The following is a 23730-nucleotide window of genomic DNA, read 5'->3' as shown; positions in this document are numbered from 1 at the left end:
AATAATAATAACAAAATATATTATGATAATTATAATTTTTAACATTATTTTATTAATATTTATGAATGTTATTATTTTAATTTTATAAGCATGCATTATTTTATTTTATTCACTTTTTGATGTCAATATTTAAATAATAGAATTTTCTTAATATAAAAAAATATATAATAAATTTTTTGAAAGTTAATTAATAAATTAATAAATTATTAACATAAATTAGAATGAAATTTTTAATTTTAGAAGTTAATTTTTACCAATTAAAAAATTAAGAAATTTTTAACATGTTGCATTTTTAAGAAATTGGAACGGCCCGTTCTCAACTAGGGTTTTTAAGCCAATTTACTATTCTGGAACGGCCCGTTCCAATTTGGGAACGGCCTGTTCCAGTTTTGGAACGGCCCGTTTTGGGCAAGCCTGGAAGCGAAAAAAATGGCACATAATCGATTATGTATGACACATAATCGATTATGTGCCATGCATAATCGATTATGCTGCCACATAATCGATTATGTGCCCTGCATAATCGATTATGCACGTAATTTTCAGAAGGGTTTTTACATCTTTCAATCCTTGCCAACGTGGCTTTCTTCGCTTTTCTTCACGGTTTATCGAAGAAGCCTCCGTACACCTCTCCCGCTTTTCCTCGCTTTTCTTTCTTCGTATTTCGCTAGAAACAAACACCTTCCATCTTCGCCTTTCCTTCATCGTGTACAGTAAATCAGTGGAAGCAAACAGGGGTTAAATGTTTAGTCCTCGACGCAAGAGAGGTGTGTTAAAAATTCTACATCGACTAGTGATAAGGCCAACAAAATATATATAAATGAGAGTTTGCACATTTTATAAATTAATTTTATAGAGTTGAATTAGGCTTATAACTCACAATTTAAGAACATCACATTATACACACACACACACATATATATATATATATATATATATATATATATATATATATTGTATGATAATGAGTTTTCCTTCCATCTTTTCAAATTTCTTCCAAACCCTATGTTGGACAAAATTTAGTATTTGGGTCTTTGATCTACCAATAAAATAGGAAAACCTAAATATAATTTGTGACTCTCGGCGGCCTTTGTTCAAAGAATTCTTTCTACTTCATTAATCCTGGTGCTAGGTACTTTTCAACTACATGAAAGTTTCAATTTCTCCAAATTTATATTTTGGCATAAAAGCTAGCTTCTAGAATTTTATAATATGGACAAATGACTCGCCACTTCTCGTGTTGCCCCTGCATAATGATAGTGTAGGAACAAAAATGAAATTTTATAATATCTTCTATTTTTAAATAAACGTTACCTTTTGTGATAAAAATCGACGAAGGAGAAAATTAATTGAATTTGTTTCTTTTTTATAATAGTTTGGGTGCCTTTTGCACATTAAGTTTTATCCTTCCCACATGCAAGACCTCAGAGTACGTCCAAATATAATACATTTTACACTAGACATCCTACTTCTAAGTACGCTTTCTTGCCAATCCAATAGAAAACAGACAGAAGAACTACGGTAAAATACATGTTCAGATCCAATGAGATTCAGCAGACTGGAAATGAGACCAATATTCCTTGACAAGCTTCCCAAACAGTGATCCTTCTCTCTTTATCAACTTCATTGGCTCATCATACTCCACCAGTTTCCCTGAAATCACAATCACTCTTTTATTTTCTTTAAAGACTATGACTCACATGTGCGATCAAGCACCTCAGATTTTACATCTTCCTAATTTTGTATCATCAAAGCTAAAAAACTAAGTCTAGTAAACTCGCAGTGGGTTAATGTGAACCTTACCATCACTGATGGCAAGAACCTTGGTGCAATCCATCACAGTTGGTATCCTGTGAGCTACCGTGATCACCGTACAATCTGCAAACTCTGTCCTAATGCTTTTCTGCAAAATCAAATCAGTTGCATTATCAATTGACGCAGTTGCTTCATCAAGCACCAATATCCGACTTCTCCTGAGAAGAGCACGCCCCAAACAGAATAGCTGTCGTTGTCCCATGCTCCAGTTTGCTCCAGCTTCAACAACTGTATAATAATTTGTTTCTAGCTATTAGTACTTAAACACGAATTCGTCACTACAAAGTTGTAACAGCAAAACATGAAGTGTACCTGAAGAGTCTAATCCCTCTTCTTTCTCTTGGACAGCCTCTTGCAACTGACACTTCCCAAGAACCTTCATATGGAAGCTACAATCAGTTCAAATGTACCATGGAAAGTAGAGATAAACAAACATAAAAGACTAAACATGCTGAAAAATATTGAAACGTGTATTACCTCCCATATCTCTTGATCAGAGTGTTGAGATAAGGGGTCCAAATTGTATCTGACTGTGCCATTAAAAAGAGTAGGATCCTGAGGTATAATACCAAAACGCGACCTCAAATCATGGAGACCAATGGAGCTAATGTCAATGCCATCAACAATGATTTTTCCACCTGCTGGCTCCACAAGACGGAATAAAGCACCTATAAGAGTGGACTTCCCACAGCCTGTCCGGCCAACAATACCAATTTTGTGCCCTCCTTCAAATGTGCATGTGATCCCACGGAGTACTAGTGGTGCATCTGGCCTGTAACGTATCTGGTTTGATATCAAAAATCAAATTATGTACTTACAGTTCAAAGTGTTCAACTCCAATTTTTCAGGACATTGTGCAACTAGTTTTAAAATATAGTAACAGATACCTGCAATTCATTTATTTCTACTCTACCAGCAATAGGCCAATTTACAGGAGGACGTTTTCCTTCTATTACTTCTGGAGCTTCACTTGGTATATGCATATACTGATTTAGCCTCTCCACTGATATTATATTATTCGCTATATTGCATTGATTTTGAATCGAAAGTACCAAGGAACTGTTAAGTGAAAGGCCATAAGAGAGAGCCATGCCAATAAATCCTGGAACAACATCATGTGTTGAAATTATAATACTTGCATTAGACTGAAAGTGCATTTTCAAAACCAATGATAGCAAAAGTCTCACCAGAGGTGCAAGTTCCAGGTGGAAGTACAACCATGAAAAGTGCTGCAGATGCAAGAACCACTGCACTGACTGTTTCTAACCGTTGAATCAACCACTCATTTGCTGCAAAACTATGGAAGAACGGGCTAGCATTGACATCAATTAGATCAAGACTTTTTTGAAAAAAACGATCTTCCTCGTCAAAAGCCCTTATTGTCACAGCCCCAGCGGCGGATTCAGCAAGATGGTTAGCCACAAAGGATTTTGTTGTGCCATTCATCCTCATCAGTTCTTTTGCAGAGGCAAAGTAATATCTCTATTTGAAAGAAATTATTACATTAGTATGTCGATTTTCCACTAAGAGAATTTTAAATCTATGAAAATTGATTACAAAGTTACTAAAATAAAAAAGATAAAAGAGTTCCTATATTATGAATTTTCTTTATGATTATTTTCTGGTGAACAGAACTCCCGGTGTATCAAACTATCAATATCCGACTACCCATTTCCTGTACCTGTATTTCCTTAATTTGTAAGTTAAACCCTGACTGAATCAGACTCTATTATAAACTTCAAAATTTTACAGATGGAATAAGTTTCAAAAATCTATATTGCAATAAAAATTCAGGTCTGAAATCTATTTATGTCATGCATTCATCTAATGTCAAAACATAAATTGCGTGGTTAAAAAAATACATTCTCAAATTAATTTTAAAAGAAACAACAAATTATCCATGCAACATAATCCAAAGAAGAATTTGTTCATTACCTGCAAGCGGATTGCAAAACAAATCATTGGTATGGAGACAAACAAAACTTGCCAAGTAACAACGGCTAAAACTGCAAGACTAGCATAAAAGTTCATAGTAGGTGCCACTGCGAAAAGAATGCCGAATGGGACATCAAGGTCCACAATGCTGAGATCTGAGGAGACCTAGACAATGAAATAATAGTCAAAATATTAATGCTTCCATTCATTGCATTACACTGTAAGGGGAAAGAAAAACTGTTTAATATGCTTACCCTGCTAAGTATCCGTCCTAAAGGAGTGGAGTCATAAAATGACATGGGGGCACGGAAAAGGGAGTACAGTAGCTGTAAAAATAGAGACTTTGATGAACGAAGACACAAAGCAACTGTAGTAAGACTTCTTATCAACAAGAACATTGTTGAAATAATTCCAATGAACAAGTAAACTAGAATCAATTGCAAAGTGCTGACTTGAGGATTGTCAACATTTGCGGCCATCCATGAGTTCTGCAATGTTTGGCCAACCACAAATGTTAGTTGACAAAGAGCAGCCACAGAGAAGTATATATATCCTTTGTTCTGATTAAGATACTGTATATATGGTTTGAACCCTTGGTCTCCTTTCTCTCTCTCTTCTTTCTTAATCAATTGATCACCTTTTGATGCTTCATAATGCTGCTCCGTATGTGTTTTTCTAATTTCTCCAGCCCTATTTGAATGTTTCTGAGAAGAAGTAACATCCACAAGCCGGTCAGTACCTGCAGTCTCTTTGTGTGCATTCACTAGTTCCTGAAATGCTTGGCTTGAGCTCAACAAATAGCCATAAGGAGCAGCTTCTATGATTTCCGCATCTGACATCAACTGTAAACAAATAAATCATTACAGCTATTCCAATTTTCAGTCAGCTGAAGATAACAAAACCATAGCTTCAAACTTATTAAAAATTTACAACCATTAATTATAAGCAGAAAAAGAAAATGAAACAGAGACGATAACCAGTGCATTAAGATGAAATAAATTACCAAAACAGAATCAAACGCCGGAAGGAAATCAACTTGATGAGTCACGAGCAAGACTGTCTTCCCAGCAAGTCCTTCCATTATGTATTCCTGTCCAGTTGAAAAGCCATCAATCAGTAAAAAGCAAATAACACCAAGATATAAATGCATTATCTGAATAAAAGTTGTGTACATTAAACAAATTTGTTGCAGTATGTGCATCGACAGCACTGAATGGGTCATCTAGGAGGTATATATCAGCATTCTGATATAGAGCTCGTGCAAGTTGAATTCGCTGCTTCTGACCTCCACTCAGGTTGACTCCTCTCTCTCCTATTTCAGTGAGATCACCGTGAGGAAACAACTCAAGGTCCTTCAATAGGGAAGACCTGTGAAGTGTTTCTTGATATTTTTCAGAATCCATGGCTACTCCAAACAATATATTCTCTCGAATTGTACCTGACTGTATCCATGCTGTTTGAGAAACATAGGCAAACTTCCCATAAACTTCAATCTGTAATTAAGATACACAAATCAGATACCTATTGGCTATTAACCTAATCAATAAATAATAATTATAATATCACTACTCTAATAAGGACAGAATAATGCACTCTAGTAAGTTGAATTTATGTGCTAGATATTTTAACCAATGAAAAGTATCACAAGTGGCAAAGTTTATAATAGCCAAAAAGGAATAAAATCTTACTGTCCCCCGAGTATTAGGAACTTCTCTGAGAATTGCTGCTAAGAGAGTTGATTTGCCTGAGCCAACCTCTCCACAGATTGCCATCTTTTGCCCAGGTCTAACCTCCAAATTTATGTTTCTCAGTGTTGGCTTTGATACATTATCTTCCCATGAAAAATCAGCAGACTTGATTAAAATCGAACCCCTCATATTGTCATTGAGAGACCTCTTTGTGACATTTGCACTCAGAAGTTCCGGTGCCTCCAGGAATTTTACAATTCGAGAAAATGCAACTTTTGCCTGAATGATTACCCCAATAACATCAGGGATGACTCTAATAGGATCTTGAACAAGGCGCAAAGTTGCCACAAAAGTGAAAACATTATTTGCATGTAATGGAACATTGAGAAAGTAACATGCCCCAAAGGAAGCAGCAGAGACCAAAACAGGGGAGGACCAAAAGAGAAAGGTGCTGTATGCCTTTCTTAATTGCACAGCAGATAACCATTTGAGTTCCTCATTCCTTAATCTCTCTATAGCATTTCTAAAGTTGGTTTCCCACGCATATAACTTCAACACCTTCATATTCACAAGAGCCTCAGAACAAGCCTTCAATCTCTCATCTTGTGCCACCATAAGTTTGCTTTGAAACTTGTGTTGTAACTTTGCAAGTGGAGTATTGCAAAGCACTGTGATTACTATCACCACCAAGGAGGCAATTGTTGCCATCCCAACAGCACGAAAAAGTATTACTAATGAGATACATAGCTGAAAGCTAGTTGTCCAAGTCTGGTGAAACCAATAGGGAAATTCACCAATTCTATAAGCATCCACAGTCACGTAATTCATTATCTCGCCACCAGAGTGCATCAATCTAGCAGAATTGGATAACCTCAATTGCTTTCTATAAATTGCGGCAGTTAGCAATGACCTAACTTTCAGGCCAATAAGTCTGCAGCGGAAGTACCATTGCCTTTGTGATAAGGATTCTATGGTTTTTGCAAAGAAAAGTGAAATGGCCAACACAAAACCTTCATATTTGAAACTCTCGTTACCCTCAGAAACCAATATAAAAGAATTCAGAAGAAGAGGTCCTGAAGACTGAGCAAGTACCTTAAGCACTGCAAAGAATCCTGATATTAAAATTTCTCTCCAATGGCATAAAATTATTGTCCTCAAAACTGATGGCTGAGAGGATGGGTCCTTCTGTTTCTGTCTGTTCAATTGATCCCGAAACAGCAAATAACAACTTTCTGCTTGATCCTCCTCCCGCAACTTTGGAATGTCTTCATCCTGAAGTGTTTTCTCTTTTCCTATTTTCATCAATGGATTCAACCACCAAAATGACATTCTGCTGAAGAATCCAGTTTTGGCAAATGAGGTTACATATCTAGTTGAACCGTTTTTATTGGACTGACCATTTAAGGGTGCATAAAGACTTTCATCAACTTCATTGTCAGTGTCCTTATACTTGGATTCCTTATACGTGCATAATAACAAAAATATTGCCCCGGGAAAAGATAGAATATCTAAAACTACCTTAAGGGATACTTCTCTGCTACTAATAGCATAAAACAATGATGAAACACAGAAAATACCAGACACCAAGAAGATTAGAATAGAAGAAAGCCTTGACAGTGCTCTTGGAAGTCGTTTCAACTTAAGACTTATCATAAAACTCACAAACAACCATATTAATCCATGAAATATTTCTAGCAACCACCCATTAAGAGGCAACACAGTTTGTGTTTTCCCCAAACATTCCTGTAAATCCCAAATGCCTAAGCACAAATGCGCCAACCCAAGAGCACCGTTGGCCATGGCAGAAAGTAGCTGAAAATATGAATATCTTTGCACCTGTGTTTGACCATGAGACGGTTTTAATGTTGACTTCTGAATCATAATGAATAAAAGCATGATAAGCAGCAGTACATCAAAGCAAGAGATCAATAAATGGTTGACACAGGTGGAAGGATCAATGAGAAGCCTCAAATCATAACTGCAAAGCTTTCTTCCAGCCTCTGAACAATCAAATTCCCCACAAAACACGCTCCAAAAACCCGCCATTTTCCTTGACTTCTCTTTGCTCCTCAAACTCTGTAGAAAACTAAACAGAAAGGGCAATCAAATCATGCCTTTGTTGAACAAACCATTGTTCTAAAACATTGAAACTAAAATCCATGAATAGTTTATCAACAAGCTTCAGCAAGAAAAACACATTTGAAAACATGTCCATCGCTAAGTTGATTATTAAGAGCAACAATAAAAGGATTTAAAGCTTAGACAATAATGAAAATATATATTACCTCTCCATTTGACAATATGAATAATTTTTTGATACTAGTTAGATCAAGACTCTAATTCTAAAGAGAAGTGAACTTGGAAATACAAATGTGCACATACAGTCGTCACTTATCACCAACATGCAGTAGTAGATATGATAATGGGAAATCATAAACGGGCAAGGGTAGCACGAGTTTATTTTCTAAAGTGGAAGACTAGCATTATCATATTCTTGTAGGCTAACCTAAAATTCACGTGAAAATCACTAATTTCAAAATAGGAAACACTAGTTTAACGAGACTCATAAATTTCACTGGGAAAAAATATATTTAAAAGTTCAAAATTATCAGCGTTCCTGCAATAGAGCTGTCGGGGTGTCCAGAAAAATATTATGTGGTTTCATACAAAAATTTATATTTGATTTAATTACTCTAATAATTTAATTAATTTCTTAATAATAAAAACCTGTTATAAAATAATAATCATAGTTATTGTGAGTTATAATAAGTATATTTTATTAATTCATAATGGTGGAACTAATCGAAAAATTGAGGACTATTATGGTGCAACCTTACTTGGCTGGACATATTTATAGACACAGACACATATTTACCTTCTTCTTTTTACCAATTTTTAAAATTAAAAATATAATTGTAATAAAAAAATTGTATTTTCCTTTTTAAGTATTTTTTTGGGACTCTTTATTAATAAGGATCTTAGTATAACGTTAGTTAATTTTTCTTATGTAAAACGACAAGGTTATAGTATTGTAGAAGTTTCTTTTTTAATGATAATGATATCTCTTAATAATAAAAAAATAACTTAAGTTCAGACAGAAGATGGTGAGAGAGAATCTAAAGATTTGTACACACATTGTGTAAGGAAACATGAAATAGAAGAAAAGCATAAAAAACAAATGCCCAGTTGCTGTTCTGAGTGCGACGACGCGTTGAACTATTGCTATAACAATAATAAAAAATAAAAAGGGGGAGACATATAAAAATAGATGAATGGAAAACGAGACTTAATTTAATATGATATCATAAAGTAAAATAAACAAATGTAAGGCACGAAACCTGAGATGGTCGGTTGCCAAAAATCTTGCATTTGTCTCTCAGCCAAAACCGTAATGGATAACTTTGCCTTAAACAACCCAAAAGGAAAAAACAGAAGTTTCCTTCTCTCTTGGTCAGTATTGTTAAAGTTCTGTTTCACGAGATATGATGTTGATTTTGGGGATTGGAAGGTGAAGAAGGTGAGGACTGAGGAGTGATGGCTTAGGAATGTGCATTTACATGGCAATGATCTGAGGCTCATAGTCATAGCCAAGCACCATGTCATAATGACTCTGCATTATTATATGCTACCTCTCAGTCTCACTCACTTCATTATTGAAATATTTTCTAATATACTTCCATCCTTATATCAAAACCAACTAGTCATTCTTTACCAAAAAACAAACCAACTAGTCATTACTGCGACTCTTGCTTTACTGAATACTTAATAAATTAAAAAAAATACTTTAATTTAAAGTATTTTTATTAAAAATATTTAACGCTAGAGGTGTTCATGAATCGATTTTTTGAAAAATACAAACCGAATTGAATTGAACTATTTTCTAAAAGTAGATCGGTTAATCCATTTTTTATAAAGTGAATCAGTTTGATTTTTTTTTTAAATATGCATCAATTTTTTTTAAAATTAGATTAGTTCGGTACGGTGCAGTTATCCATTTTTCACTCATATATGAATTGGTTTTTTTGAAAAATCAAACTGAACTGAACCGATTCACTTTGTAAAAATGGATAGGATAACCGAACTAATTTTATAAAGTTCAGATTTTTTTTTCAAAATGGATCGAATTTTTCAATACAAATTAGATCGGTAACGGATCGATTTGGATTAATTTGAATTTTTTGTATACCCCTGTTTAATACAAATTACATTATAGATTAATTATACTATTAATTAATAAAGACAATATCACTTTTATATATACTAGAATCGAAGCACTTTGTACCTCTAAGAGTTATATAAATAGTTACATTTTTCTTTATTTTATCCTTTATCCATAAGGAATTATTATATAACGGAATGGAGAAAAAAGCTCAAAAAATAAATGGAGACAAAATCAATTATTTAAAATTATATTCCCTTTATTAATAGTTATATACACAATCCCTACAAAATTAAATTACTTTTCTTTTTTAAATTTTTCCTCTCTTTTATATAAAAACTAAATACTTTACATTTTTTAAATAATCACTCACTATATTAACTATTTTCTTATATTTTTATTTTTATTTTAAGATAGAGAGATAAAATGTTTCTTTTCTTTTGGTTCTTATAAAAAAAAAAAAAAGTAACATTTTTTATTTGTTACGTATAAAAAAAGACTAGACGGGATAGCTTTAATTCCCGCATATAATATTCATCTTAGATATTTTTTTTAGTTTTTGTGTATGAGGCATGCTTGAATACTAATATTTTGTTTGGGTTGAGAGTGAAAATAGAGTAATCAAATAGAAAGAAAATAAATAGGAAGAACAAAATAAAAGAGAAAAAAAATGTATTATTTGAATGGATATAAATAACAAGGAAAAAAAATTAACAAAAATTATCTGAATTTGTTTGGACAAGTGAAAACAATAAGAATACCATCTCAATTTTTTTGCTCATGGTAAGAAGACTATGCCAGACTAATGGCTAAAATTAGTTGGAATAGCAGGGTTTATGATAATATCCAATAATTTTTCCAATTGTGAATCGAAAAATGTTGAGCAACACAGAACTCACATATTTCTACAGACGAGGGGAACATCACCACATAGAAAAGTTTTCTACTTTTTGGTTGACTATATTTGGCACTACAGTTGTTTGTTTCACTCTAGCAGTATGCATATTTTTAAATAGTTTGGATGCCTTTTGCGAGATTAATTGTGCAGAAAATAACGACCACCATATTATACAACGTGAAGTGTCGCCCAAAAATGTTCAATTTAAACGACAATTGATATAATACAACTTTCCACTGTGAAATAGATCACGTCATTCTAGAAAATGTTACATTTGATTTTGAATACCTTTCCACCATTTTCTTCTTAGTCCCCTCATTCCTTCCCACTTCTCAGGCCTTAGAGTTTGTCTAAATATTATACATTTTATCCTAAGCACACTTTCTTGGTTTCTTGCCAATCCTACAGAAAAAAAAAAGAAGAAGACAGAAGAGCTACCCTAAAATACATGTTCAGATTCAATGAGATTCTGCAGACTGGAAATGAGACCAATATTCCTTGACAAGCTTCCCAAACAGTGATCCTTCTCTCTTTATCAACTTCATTGGCTCATCATACTCCACCAGTTTCCCTGAAATCACAATCACTCTTTTATTTTCTTTAAAGACTATGACTCACATGTGCGATCAAGCACCTCAGATTTTACATCTTCCTAATTTTGTATCATCAAAGCTAAAAAACTAAGTCTAGTAAACTCGCAGTGGGTTAATGTGAACCTTACCATCACTGATGGCAAGAACCTTGGTGCAATCCATCACAGTTGGTATCCTGTGAGCTACCGTGATCACCGTACAATCTGCAAACTCTGTCCTAATGCTTTTCTGCAAAATCAAATCAGTTGCATTATCAATTGACGCAGTTGCTTCATCAAGCACCAATATCCGACTTCTCCTGAGAAGAGCACGCCCCAAACAGAATAGCTGTCGTTGTCCCATGCTCCAGTTTGCTCCAGCTTCAACAACTGTATAATAATTTGTTTCTAGCTATTAGTACTTAAACACGAATTCGTCACTACAAAGTTGTAACAGCAAAACATGAAGTGTACCTGAAGAGTCTAATCCCTCTTCTTTCTCTTGGACAGCCTCTTGCAACTGACACTTCCCAAGAACCTTCATATGGAAGCTACAATCAGTTCAAATGTACCAAGGAAAGTAGAGATAAACAAACATAAAAGACTTAACATGCTGAAAAATATTGAAACGTGTATTACCTCCCATAACTCTTGATCAGAGTGTTGAGATAAGGGGTCCAAATTGTATCTGACTGTGCCATTAAAAAGAGTAGGATCCTGAGGTATAATACCAAAACGCGACCTCAAATCATGGAGACCAATGGAGCTAATGTCAATGCCATCAACAATGATCTTTCCACCTGCTGGCTCCACAAGACGGAATAAAGCACCTATAAGAGTGGACTTCCCGCTGCCTGTCCGGCCAACAATACCAATTTTGTGTCGTCCTTCAAATGTGCATGTGATCCCACGGAGTACTAGTGGTGCATCCGGCCTATAACGTATCTGGTTTGATATCAAAAGTCAAATTATGTTCTTCAGTTCAAAGTGTTCAACTCCCATGCTTCAGGACACTGCAACTAGTTTTAAAATAGTAACAAATACCTGCAATGCATTTATTTGTACTCTACCAGCAACAGGCCAATTTACAGGAGGACGATTTCCTTCTATTACTTCTGGGGCCTCACTGGGTATATGCATATACTGATTTAGCCTCTCCACTGATATTATATTATTTGCTATATTGCATTGATTTTGAATCGAAAATACCAAGGAATTGTTAAGTGAAAGGCCATAAGAGAGAGCCATGCCAATAAATCCTGGAATAACATCATGTGTTGAAATTATAATGCTTGCATTAGACTGAAAGTGCATTTTCAAAACCAATGATAGCAAAAATCTCACCAGAGGTGAAAGTTCCAGGTGGAAGTACAACCATGCAAAGTGCTGCAGATGCAAGAACCACTGCACTGACTGTTTCTAACCGTTGAATCAACCACTCATTTGCTGCAAAACTATGGAAGAACGGGCTAGCATTGACATCAATTAGATCAAGATTTTTCTTGAAAAAACGATCTTCCTCGTCAAAGGCCCTTATTGTCACAGCCCCAGCGACAGATTCAGCTAGATGGTTAGCCACAAAGGATTTTGTTGTGCCATTCATCCTCATCAGCTCTTTTGCAGAGGCAAAGTAATATCTCTAAATAAAGTAAATTTTTACATTAGTATGTCTACTTTCCACTAAAAGAATTTTAAATCTATGAAAAATGATTACAAAATTACTATAAAAAAAAAAGAAGATAAAAGAGCTTCCATATTATGAATTTTCTTTATGATTATTTTCTGGTGAGCAGAACTTCCAGTGTATCAATATTCGACTAACCATTTCCTGTATATATGTTACCTTAGTTTGTAAGTCAAACCCTGACTGTATCAGACACTTCTCAGTTATTATTATAAACTTCAAAATTTTCCAGATAGAATAAGTTTCAAAAACCTGCATTGCCTAAAAATACAGGTCTGAAATCTATTTGTCATGTATTCATCTAATGTCAAAACATAACATTGCCCGGTTGAAAAAAGATACTCTCAGATGAATTTTTAAAACAACAACAAATTATCAGCGCAATGTAACCCAAAGAAGAATTTGTAAATTACCTGTAAGCGGATTGCAAAATAAATCATTGGTATGGAGACAAACAAGACTTGCCAAGTTACAACGGCTAAAACCGTAAGATTAGCATAACAATTCATAGTTGCTCCCACAGAAAATAGAAAGCCGAATGGAACGTCAAGGTCCACAATGCTGAGATCTGAGGAGACCTAAACAAATAAATAACAGTCAAAACATTAATGTCAATGTCCACATTGCATTACACTAAAAGGGGAGAAAACAACTGTTTAATATGCTTACCCTGCTGAGTATCCGTCCTAAAGGAGTGGAATCATAAAATGCCATGGGGGCACGAAAAAGAGAGTTCAGTAGCTGAAAAAATAAAGACTTTGATGATTGAAGACCCAAAGCAACTGCAACAAGACTTCTCACCAACAAGAATATTGTTGAAATAACTCCAATTAACAAGTAAACTAGAATCAATTGCAAACTGCTAACTCGAGGATTGTCAACACTATCAGCCATCCATGTGTTTTGCAATATTTGACCAACTACAAATGTTAGGTGAGAAAGAGCAGCAACAGAGAAGTATATATATCCTTTGTTCTGATTCAGATACTGTATATATGGTTTAAACCCTTGGTCTCCTTTTTCTCTCTCTTCTTGCTTAATCAATTGATCGCCTTTAGATGCTTCAAAATGATTCTCCATATATGTTTTTTTAATCTCTCTAGCACTATTTGAATGCTTCTGAGAAGAAGTAACATCTACAAGCCGGTCAGAACCCGCAGTCTCTTTGTGTGCATTCACGAGTTCCTGAAATGCATGGCTCGAGCTCAACAAATGGTGATAAGGAGCAGCTTCTATGATTTCCCCATCTGACATCAACTGCAAACAATGAAATAATTACGCCATGCTGATTTTCAATCAGCTGAAGATAACAAGAAAAAAAAAGAATCATAGCTTCAAACTCATTAAAAATTTACAACTAGTGCAAGACCTTGCAGTCACTCCATGCAAGTATGACTTTTTACTTTTTGGATGAATATAGAGATTTTAATAAAAAAAATTGAAGAAAAGAAACACAAAAATTGAGTTGAAAATAGAAACCACATTTATTTGTTACAGCAATCAGTTTTAACAATTCAGAAGTTAAAAGAAGAGAGAATAAAGATTAAATAGAAAAGAAAAGAAAAAGTATATTACGTACTTAAAGGGATAAAATAGGTAAAAAAAAAATAAAGTACAAACCAAACTGGAGTATTGCCTTTATTATTATTATTATTATTATTATTATTATTATTATTATTATTATATTATAGATAATAAATAATATATATAGATTAAATGAAACAATGACATAACCGATGCTTTAAGATTAAAGAATTTACCAAAACAGAATCAAATGCTGGAAGGAAGTCAACTTGATGAGTCACAAGCAAGACTGTTTTCCCAGCAAGTCCTCCCATTATGTATTCCTGTCCAGTTGAAAAGCCATGTATCACTAAAAAGCTAATAACAACAAGAATAAATGTATTTTGAAGAAAAGAAGTTTTCATTACATTAAACAAATTTGTGGCAGTATGTGCGTCAACAGCACTGAAAGGGTCATCCAAGAGGTATATATCAGCGTTCTGATATAGAGCTCGTGCAAGTTGAATTCGCTGCTTCTGACCTCCACTCAAGTTGACCCCCCTTTCGCCTATTTCAGTGAGATCACCGTGAGGAAACAACTCAAGGTCCTTCAATAGCGAAGACCTATGAAGTGTTTGTCGATATTTTTCAGCATCCATGGCTGCTCCAAACAATATATTCTCCCGTATAGTACCTGTCTGTATCCATGCTGTTTGAGAAACATAGGCAAACTTCCCAGAAACTTGTATCTGTAAATCAGAAAAGAAAATCTATGAATCAAATTAATTAATAACTTTACTACTCTAAGGAAGGACAGAAAAATAAACCATTGTAAGTTGAATATATGTGCTAGATATCACTGCTGGCAGAAAGTGAAAATGAAGTACATGTTATAAGTGATAACCAATAAAAGTATCAATAGTGGAAAAGTTTATAATAGCCAAAAAGGAATAAAATCTTACTGTCCCCCGAGTATTAGGAACTTCTCTGAGAATTGCTGCTAAGAGAGTTGATTTGCCTGAGCCAACCTCTCCACAGATTGCCATCTTTTGCCCAGGTCTAACCTCCAAATTTATGTTTCTCAGTGTTGGCTTTGATACATTATCTACCCATGAAAAATCAGCAGACTTGATTAAAATTGAACCCCTCATATTGTCATTGAGAGACCTTTTTGTGACATTAGTACTCTGAAGTTCAGGTGCCTCCAGGAATTTTACAATTCGAGTAAAAGCAACTTTTGCCTGAATGATTACCCCAATAACATCAGGGATGGTTCTAATAGGATCTTGAACAAGGCGCAAAGTTGCCACGAAAGTGAAAACATTATTTGCATGTAATGGAACATTAAGAAAGTAACATGCCCCAAAGGAAGCAGCAGAGACCAAAACAGGGGAGGACCAAAAGAGAAAGGTGTTGTATGCCTTTCTTAATTGCACAGCAGATAACCATTTGAGTTCCTCATTCCTTAATCTCTCTATAGCATTTCTAAAGTTGGTTTCCCACGCATATAACTTCAACACCTTCATATTCACAAGAGCCTCAGAACAAGCCTTCAATCTCTCATCTTGTGCCACCATAAGTTTGCTTTGAAACTTGTGTTGCAACTTTGCAAGTGGAGTATTGCAAAGCACTGTGATTACTATCACCACCAAGGAGGCAATTGTTGCCATCCCAACAGCACGAAAAAGTATCACTAATGAGATACATAGCTGAAAGCTAGTTGTCCAAGTCTGGTGAAACCAATAGGGAAATTCACCAATTCTATAAGCATCCACAGTCACATAATTCATTATCTCGCCACCAGAGTGCATCAATCTAGCAGAATTGGATAACCTCAATTGCTTTCTATAGATCGCTGCAGTTAGCAACGACCTAACTTTCAGGCCAATAAGTCTGCAGCGGAAGTACCACTGCCTTTGTGATAAGGATTCTATGATTTTTGCAGAGAAAAGTGATACGGCCAACACAAAACCTTCATATTTGAAACTCTCATTACCCTCAGCAACCAATATAAAAGAATTCAGAAGAAGAGGTCCTGAAGACAGAGAAAGTACCTTAAGCAGTGCAAAGAATCCTGATATTAAAATTTCTTTCCAATGGCATAAAAGTATTGTCCTCAGAACCGATGGCTCTGAAAATGGATCCTTCTGTTTCTGTCTGTTCAATTGGTCCAGAAACAGCAAATAACAACTTTCTGCTCGATCCTTCTCCCGCAACCTTGGAATGTCTTCATCCTGAAGTGTTTTCTCTTTTCCCATTTTCATCAACTGATTCAACCACCAAAATGACATTCCGCTGAGGAATCCAGCTCTGGCAAATGGGGTTACATATCTAATGGAATCCTTTTTATTGGACTCGCCATTTAAAGGTGCATAAAGACTTTCATCAACTTCATTGTCAGTGTCCTTATACGTGGATTCCTTATATGTGCATAATAACAACAATATTGCTCCTGGAAAAGATAGCATATCTGAAACCATCTTAAGGGACGGTTCTCTGCTGCTAATTGCATAAAACAAGGATGAAGCGCAGAAAATACCAGAAACCAATAAGATGAGAACGGAAAAAAGCCTTGTCAAAGCTCTTGGAAGTTGTTTTAGCTTGAGACTTATCGTTAAACTCACTAACAACCATGTTAATCCGTGAAAGATTTCAAGCAACCACCAATTAAGAGGAAACACAGTTTGGGTTTTCCTATACCTTTCCTCTAAAACCCAAATGCCTAAGCACAAATGCGCCAACCCAAGAGCACCATTGGCTATGGCAGAAACTAGCTGAAAATATGAATATCTTCGCACCCCCCGTGTTTGACCCCGAGATGGTTTTAACGTTGACTTTTGGACCATAATGAGTACAAGCATGATAAGCAGCAATACATCAAAGCAAGAGATCAACAAATGGTTGATGCAGGTGGAAGGATCAATGAGAAGTCTATAATCATAACTACAAGGCTTTCTTCCATCCTCTGAGCAACCAGATTCCCCACAAAACATGCTCCAAAAACCTGCCATTTCCCTTGACCTCTCTTTGCTGTTCAAACTCTGTACAAAACAAAAACAGAAAGGCAATAATGAGCAAATCTTTTGCCACCTCTAAATAAAAGTAAAGAGACCAAGCATAGACAATAGTAAGTGGTCATGTAACATACGCTAAAACTCCACTTGTTTTATTTATTAGTACGACATTACTTGTTATATCTATCATTCCAACTATATTTTTTTCATTACAATCTTTCTCGTGTGACACATACAAATAGAGGAATGGAAACGACATGTTTAATTTAATAAGATAAGAGAAAAATGGGAATGAACAAACCTGAAATAATGAGTAGCTAAAAGCAAGTAATCGGCATGGAAGGCGTTGTTGGTCAGAAAAAGTGTAATGGACGTTGAACGATCATTTCCTTCTTCCTTGTTCCGCGAACGTGAAAACAGAGCAAAGAGGTGAAGAAGAAGAAGAAGAAGGTGTGGCTTAAAGAGTGAGTGAATGCATCATCCATTTATAAATACAAAGGAGAGGAAGGAACGATGTCGTCATTGCTCACGTCGGTTACTGTGTTTTCTTCTGATTCGATTCATGTTTCATTTCATTTGCTTCAAAAGGTTTAATTTTAATGTATAATTAATTGAGTGAATTATTTATATATTGTTAGTGAATTTTTTTTTATACGGACAACTAATTATATATTTTAATTGTCTTATATCATTATTAGAAGTAAATTTTTTTTTTTTAGTTCGTCCCTGGAGTATAACAGTGACGAATCTCCTTACGAAGGAGACACTTCAAAAGGTGAGATAGCTGGCCCCAAAATTTAAAGCGGCTGCATACACAAGACAGGATTCGAATCTCTGACTTTACTTAAGCGTGAATCAACCCTTACTGGTGAACCACACGCTTGAGATTAAAAGTAAATATATTTATAATAATATAATATAATTAAAATATATAATTAATTATCAATATAAAAAAAAATTTAGGTTAAAAGAATTGAAAATGTATTGATGATTAACCTAGTTAATTTATCTGCTTTGAATTTTAGTTTGCCGTCCAATCAACCCCTTTTTGTCATCATACTGCCGGGCTTAACTATAAAAGACAAGTCATTCTTCTCCGCTCAATTACGTAACTTTACTAAAGTAACAAAATAATCTAAATAAATTATGAAACTTATCAAATAAATGATTTTCAATCTATTTCAGTCGATGATAATAAAAAGTGTTATGCCTAGCATGCCTTTTTTTATCTTTTATCACTCCCTTTCCGTGCGTCCAGTGGGAACTTGGAGTGTCAAATTAAATTTTTTATTAATTAAAAAATAATAAAATTTATCATTTTCTTTAATTTTTTTTAATTTTGTTTTAATTAATAATATGATAATATATAAATATAATATTAATATATATATATATGAGTATATATAAAAAAATTAATATAATATTTAATTTTATTAATATATTATTTATAAATATCATGAAAAACATATTTTGGTGCAGAATATTGTTTATTATATTTATTGAATATAATATGGTATTTACAAAACTAAAAATAAAGTGATTCTTCATTATATACTACTAATTAATTTATTTAGTAAAAATTATATATAATTAACTTTGATAATACTGTGAACATTATATTTATTAATATATTGCTTTTAGTGTCAAATTATGTGCATTCAATATATATTATTAAACTAAAATACAAAAAGAAATAAAAAAAATTATATAAGCACTTAATTAAATATATATATATATATATGAATAAGAAATATGTTCTTTATATATTATTATTTATTAACTGTAATACAATTTTTATAAAAATAAATAAAGTGATTCCTTTCTTTCTTATATAGTATTACTTAACTGATTGTTTTATATAATTGAAATTTTCAATACTATAAAATATTATATTTATTAAATAATATATTTATTAAATTTATCAAATATAATATATATTTATTAGACATATTACTTTTCATATCAATTTATGAATATTATATGTATTATTAAAGAAAAATACACAAAGACAAAGAATTAATTTCTTTTTGGTACACATGAGAGAAAGGAAAAGAAAAAAAATAACCTAAACCACCCTCATTAGAAGTTGATTTCCAACCAGTCAACTAAAAGCAAATGTTCAATGTACATCGGTGGTAAATGAAAAAAGATTAAAAAATTTGTTTGGTAAGATAAAAAAAAAAAAAAAGGGAGAGAAGAGAGGAATTTCTACACACATCTTAAAACTAACAACTAATAACTAAAAATTAAAATCTTAAATCCTAAATCTTAAACTTAACTTTTTTTTTTTATTAAAGTAGTATTACTCTTGTTTAATTCACAAGAAAATGAAAGAAATTTTAATTTTTTTTAATTTTATAACCTTAATTAAAAAATGTAACCATTAAATTGTATATAATATAGTAACTAATTTTCTCAAATATTGTGAACATATATATAAAATGAATATTTTCATCTTAATATAATTTATTTCATAGCTAAGTAAAAAAATACAAATAAAAAATATCTTCTCTCAAAGTGATTTATTTTTAATTTAAAAATACAAATAAAATATTTTAAATATTATATTAAAAATATTTCAAAATATCTTTTTCTCTCAAGAACTATTGATCTCAAAAGAGAATATTAGGAAAAAAATTCTATTTTTTTTCCTAAAAATGTATCAAATAAAAAAAGTTATTTCTCCTACTCCCATCTTTCATCAACCAAACATTGTTTAAAGATGCAAGAGATCCTCATAAAAAACAATTGGGTCTTTGGCATTTTGATTGTGTGAATAGGGGTCGCAATGGAGCAAGTATGAGTTTTATTATTATCATTCTCGTTTTTGTATTTTATATTTATTTTCGTTTTTATATTCGACAAGTATGAGACTTATGTTTTTATTTTTGTCTCTGTTGGATATTAGTTATGCTTGTATTCATCCTGTGTTGTTCAAAAATTAATAAAATATTAAAAAAACTAAAATTTTAACATAGAATAAAAATTATAAAATTATATTAATTAAATTTCATTTGAAATAAATTTAAAATAGAGTAAGAATTACATAATTATCAAGTAAATTTTACAAAAAGTAAATGATAGGTATATGTATATTCATCTCCATTTTTATTAATCTATATAAAAAAAAGTACTTGTAATGTGTAATCAATAATTAGTAATAAAAAAAATAGTGTTATGATTATAGTCTAAAGATTGTTTAATGTGTTTTTTTAAACTCGAGTCAAGTATAATGTGTCCATGATTTTAGGAAAAGTTAAAAATGCTTGGCTGGGACAATCTTTATATGTCAATTTCCCTCCAAATAAAAAAATGTCAATTTTCCAAGGTCGATGACATGTCATGTCACATCACTCAATGTAAGCAGTAGGTTTGTCGGTTATTGACACGTGTTCTTTTCTTCTTTAAATGTACCCCTATGTTGTCCTAGTGTGCTACGGCTCTACCAACAGTTGTAGCTGATTTTACCACTAATTTTAAATTAAAAAATTTAAGCTTAAAAATGTTTTTAATTTTGTAAAATGTACAAGTTTTTTTTTTAAATTACAATAAATTTTTTTAGTTCTTATTATTATTATTTTTTTACATAAAATAACCTTATTTACCTAATAAGAACTAAAAAAATTTATTTAATCAAAATCTTGTATCTGAATAAAATGTAGATAAAAGTTTGGAAAATTATTGACAGACACTAGCTCCATTATTAAACGACATCTACAAAAATAAAATATAAATTTAATATACGTGATATATAATATGCTGAAAATAAATAAATAATAGATATTAAGAATAAATGATTACTTTATTCCTCAAATTGAAAGACACAATTGTATTAATCTTGAAACTTAAAAATGTGCTAGGTATTATTGAAAATACAAATCGACAATAACATTAATTCAGAAATAAATAAAAATATGTAACTTAGATATTAACATTACCACATGCTTATAGGTTAAAATAATAAAAGTAATTAATATTAACTTATTTGATTTTTTTTATTTTAATATCTAGTGTAATAATGTATTTTAATTTTGGTAGACTAATAAGACACTCTTTATCTTGCATATATAATAATTATAAATAAAAAATATTTTAATTGAAATAATTGAGTTCATGCTAAATAATTAGTTAAGTAGTTTCAAATTTTGGAAGAGGTTATATATCACAGAATAACTAAGTGCAACAATAATCTCTAATAAAAACATAATCAAATAAATCTGTTTTGAACAAAACCTTCTAAACTTTTTTCCTCGGCTTTCTAGATAAAGGATTTTATAGAGAATATCTCTAGTCCTTAAGCTCATTTTTCACTTAATCTTCTCTTTTCCCTTCTCTAGTCCTCATTATGTTGTCTTATTGGTGATTTTAGGTGTTTAGAAGTCTTGAATTGAGTTGTAGATCCATTGTCATAGTTGCATTGAAGATCAACTATAGTTTATTTTGCTTCTTATACCTCGGCTTTGTGTCACCCCAAGATAAGAGAAGTTGAAATTTGTTGTATTTTAGATGAATTCTTAGTTGGTGAACCAATTCTAAGTTGTATGTAGTGTGAAATCTCACTGATGTGTGGCCGTTTTGATGAATTTGAAGTGTGAAGCATGTGGGAGGTTGAGTTTTGGATTGTTGATGAAAGTTATTAATTCTTTATAAGATCTTTGTTGCATGTTGAATTTGACAACTTTTTTGAGTTGATTGTGATATACTTAGTTGGTTTGTAGTGTCGCATGTGTTGGATCATTACTACATTTCAAGTTGAGTTGAAATTGGTTTTGCATATGTAAAATTATGATATCATGCCAAGCATACCTTTGTGGTGTCGAAAGCTTTTAGATTTTGAGACTTTTAAGTTCTATAGATAAGAAAAGAGTATAATAAGTAAGATTGAGAAACATATAAAAAGAGAAAGGACCGAGTGATATTGTGGATTGAAACTTTTAAATTTTATAATTTTTAATTTCCGTAGATAAAAATATAATAAAGTAAAGAAAAAAATTATAAAATAACATATAAATTTTTTCGTTAACATGATAACACGTCAAATTTATTTTAAAATAACATAAATTAGATGAATTAATATTCTTGAAATTAAGTTGTAAATTTTCATCTTATCACTATATGTAGTTGTATTTTAACTTCTCAAAGTGTGAGCTCATTATAGATGTTGGAAGCTAAATTAAACTGAAAGCTAAAAAATAAAATAAAAAGATCAACCGTAAAATGAATTGATTGTCCCTATCAATGTTTCTAACTTAATGTACTGATAAAAAACAATTGTTGGTCTACGCACATGAGCTGTTTAGAAAAATGGATGAATTATGGCCACACAGTTTTAGTGGTAAAGAAAGACACGGGATTGAAATGCAAGATGTATCATGACCAAATATAATCCAAAAAACCACATTTTTAGTTATTAAGTTGTTAATATTTTATTGTTAAATTTTGCCTACAAAAGGTACGAGGCATGACATATTATAGCTAGCTCTCATTGCATCAATTAATAATTAAATGAATAGAAAATTCTGAGCTGCTTTTCCTCATTCTTAACTTTCATGTGTGGGATATTTAAATTAATAAAATGCCCTAATGATGTTAAATTAGTATAAGAGTTTTCGATTTTAAAGTACATTTATCATCTGTAAAAAGAAAATTTACTTGAGTCGAACAGGAATTAGTATTATAACTAGTCAAATTTAGCACCTATTTTTGTTGTTTTTAGAAAAAGAGGATTTTCACTCTGTGAAAACTCCTTTAAAATATGAATTTTTCTAGAGAAAATTGTTTGAGATTAGTCAAATGAAAATATGCTCTTATTACTAATATTAGGCAGAGTGGCAATGACATATTAGAATAAAAATTTACTACATATGCTTAAACTATGAGTAATTTTATTGGTTAACTCTTAAATAATAAAAAAAATTTGTTAAAGAGGGTTGATTGCCCACTAAACAATAAAAGTGATGAAGGAGATTTAAACTCACCAAAAAAGGTGAAAATTCATACCAAATATTAACTGCGTTGACCCTCAAAATTTATAACTTATTAAATCTAGTATAATTTTTTTTATAACTTCTCTATAAAAAAAATACTATTTATTTTCGATACTTTTTTTAAAACAAAACATATAAATTATATTTAAATACTTTCTTTATTCTCTATTATAATTAATAAAAAAATATTTTTTAAATTTTAAATATAAGTAAATTTTAATTATTTTTACCTTATTTAATAATACTTTTTCTAAAATATTATTGTTTTTATGTATGACCTTTCAATTATATTACATTTTTAATAATATTTATAACAAAGAAAATTTAAGAAAAATAACATGATATTAGTAAAATTTAATATAAATAAATAATTTTTAATATGTATAAAATTAATTTTGTTTAAAATAAAAAATTGAAGAAATAAGTTAGTAAATATTATTGTGTTAGCCAGAAAGCAAATTATGTCCGTTTCATTT

At 31.9% G+C, this 23730-nt stretch overlaps 2 protein-coding genes across 3 annotated transcripts; both read right to left on the bottom strand.

The window, feature by feature from the left end:
- Window positions 1–1345: 1345 nt before the first annotated feature.
- On the bottom strand, window positions 1346–7966 carry LOC109795503 (ABC transporter C family member 10). Its single transcript, XM_029270597.2, has 12 exons — window positions 7724–7966; window positions 5439–7524; window positions 4923–5243; window positions 4754–4840; window positions 4005–4592; window positions 3751–3915; window positions 3003–3297; window positions 2703–2917; window positions 2293–2598; window positions 2128–2191; window positions 1804–2043; window positions 1346–1653 (listed from the first exon to the last, which is right to left on the bottom strand). The coding sequence occupies exons 1-12, from the start codon at window positions 7729–7731 to the stop codon at window positions 1535–1537; spliced, it is 4494 nt and encodes a 1497-aa protein (XP_029126430.1). The 5' UTR covers window positions 7732–7966; the 3' UTR covers window positions 1346–1534.
- A 2667-nt stretch (window positions 7967–10633) lies between these two features.
- LOC145949603 (ABC transporter C family member 10) lies at window positions 10634–17734 on the bottom strand. Of its 2 annotated transcripts, XM_083060056.1 has the most exons (12): window positions 17569–17733; window positions 15216–17294; window positions 14682–15002; window positions 14511–14597; window positions 13420–14007; window positions 13164–13328; window positions 12411–12705; window positions 12111–12325; window positions 11706–12011; window positions 11541–11604; window positions 11217–11456; window positions 10634–11066 (listed from the first exon to the last, which is right to left on the bottom strand). In XM_083060056.1, exons 2-12 carry the CDS (start codon window positions 17262–17264, stop codon window positions 10954–10956), a joined length of 4443 nt encoding a protein of 1480 aa, XP_082916182.1. In that variant the 5' UTR covers window positions 17265–17294; window positions 17569–17733; the 3' UTR covers window positions 10634–10953. The 2 variants fall into 2 exon arrangements, with proteins under 2 accessions (XP_082916182.1, XP_082916181.1); XM_083060055.1 differs by having other exon boundaries at window positions 14511–15002; window positions 17569–17734.
- Window positions 17735–23730: the final 5996 nt, after the last annotated feature.

The sequence above is a fragment of the Cajanus cajan genome, chromosome 7 (genome assembly GCF_000230855.2).
Source record: "Cajanus cajan strain Asha chromosome 7, NIPB_CcT2T_4, whole genome shotgun sequence".
Taxonomy (NCBI): domain Eukaryota; kingdom Viridiplantae; phylum Streptophyta; class Magnoliopsida; order Fabales; family Fabaceae; genus Cajanus; species Cajanus cajan.
The sequence above is the reverse complement of the archived record's forward strand: the minus strand, read 5'-3'. Positions and strand labels throughout refer to the sequence as shown.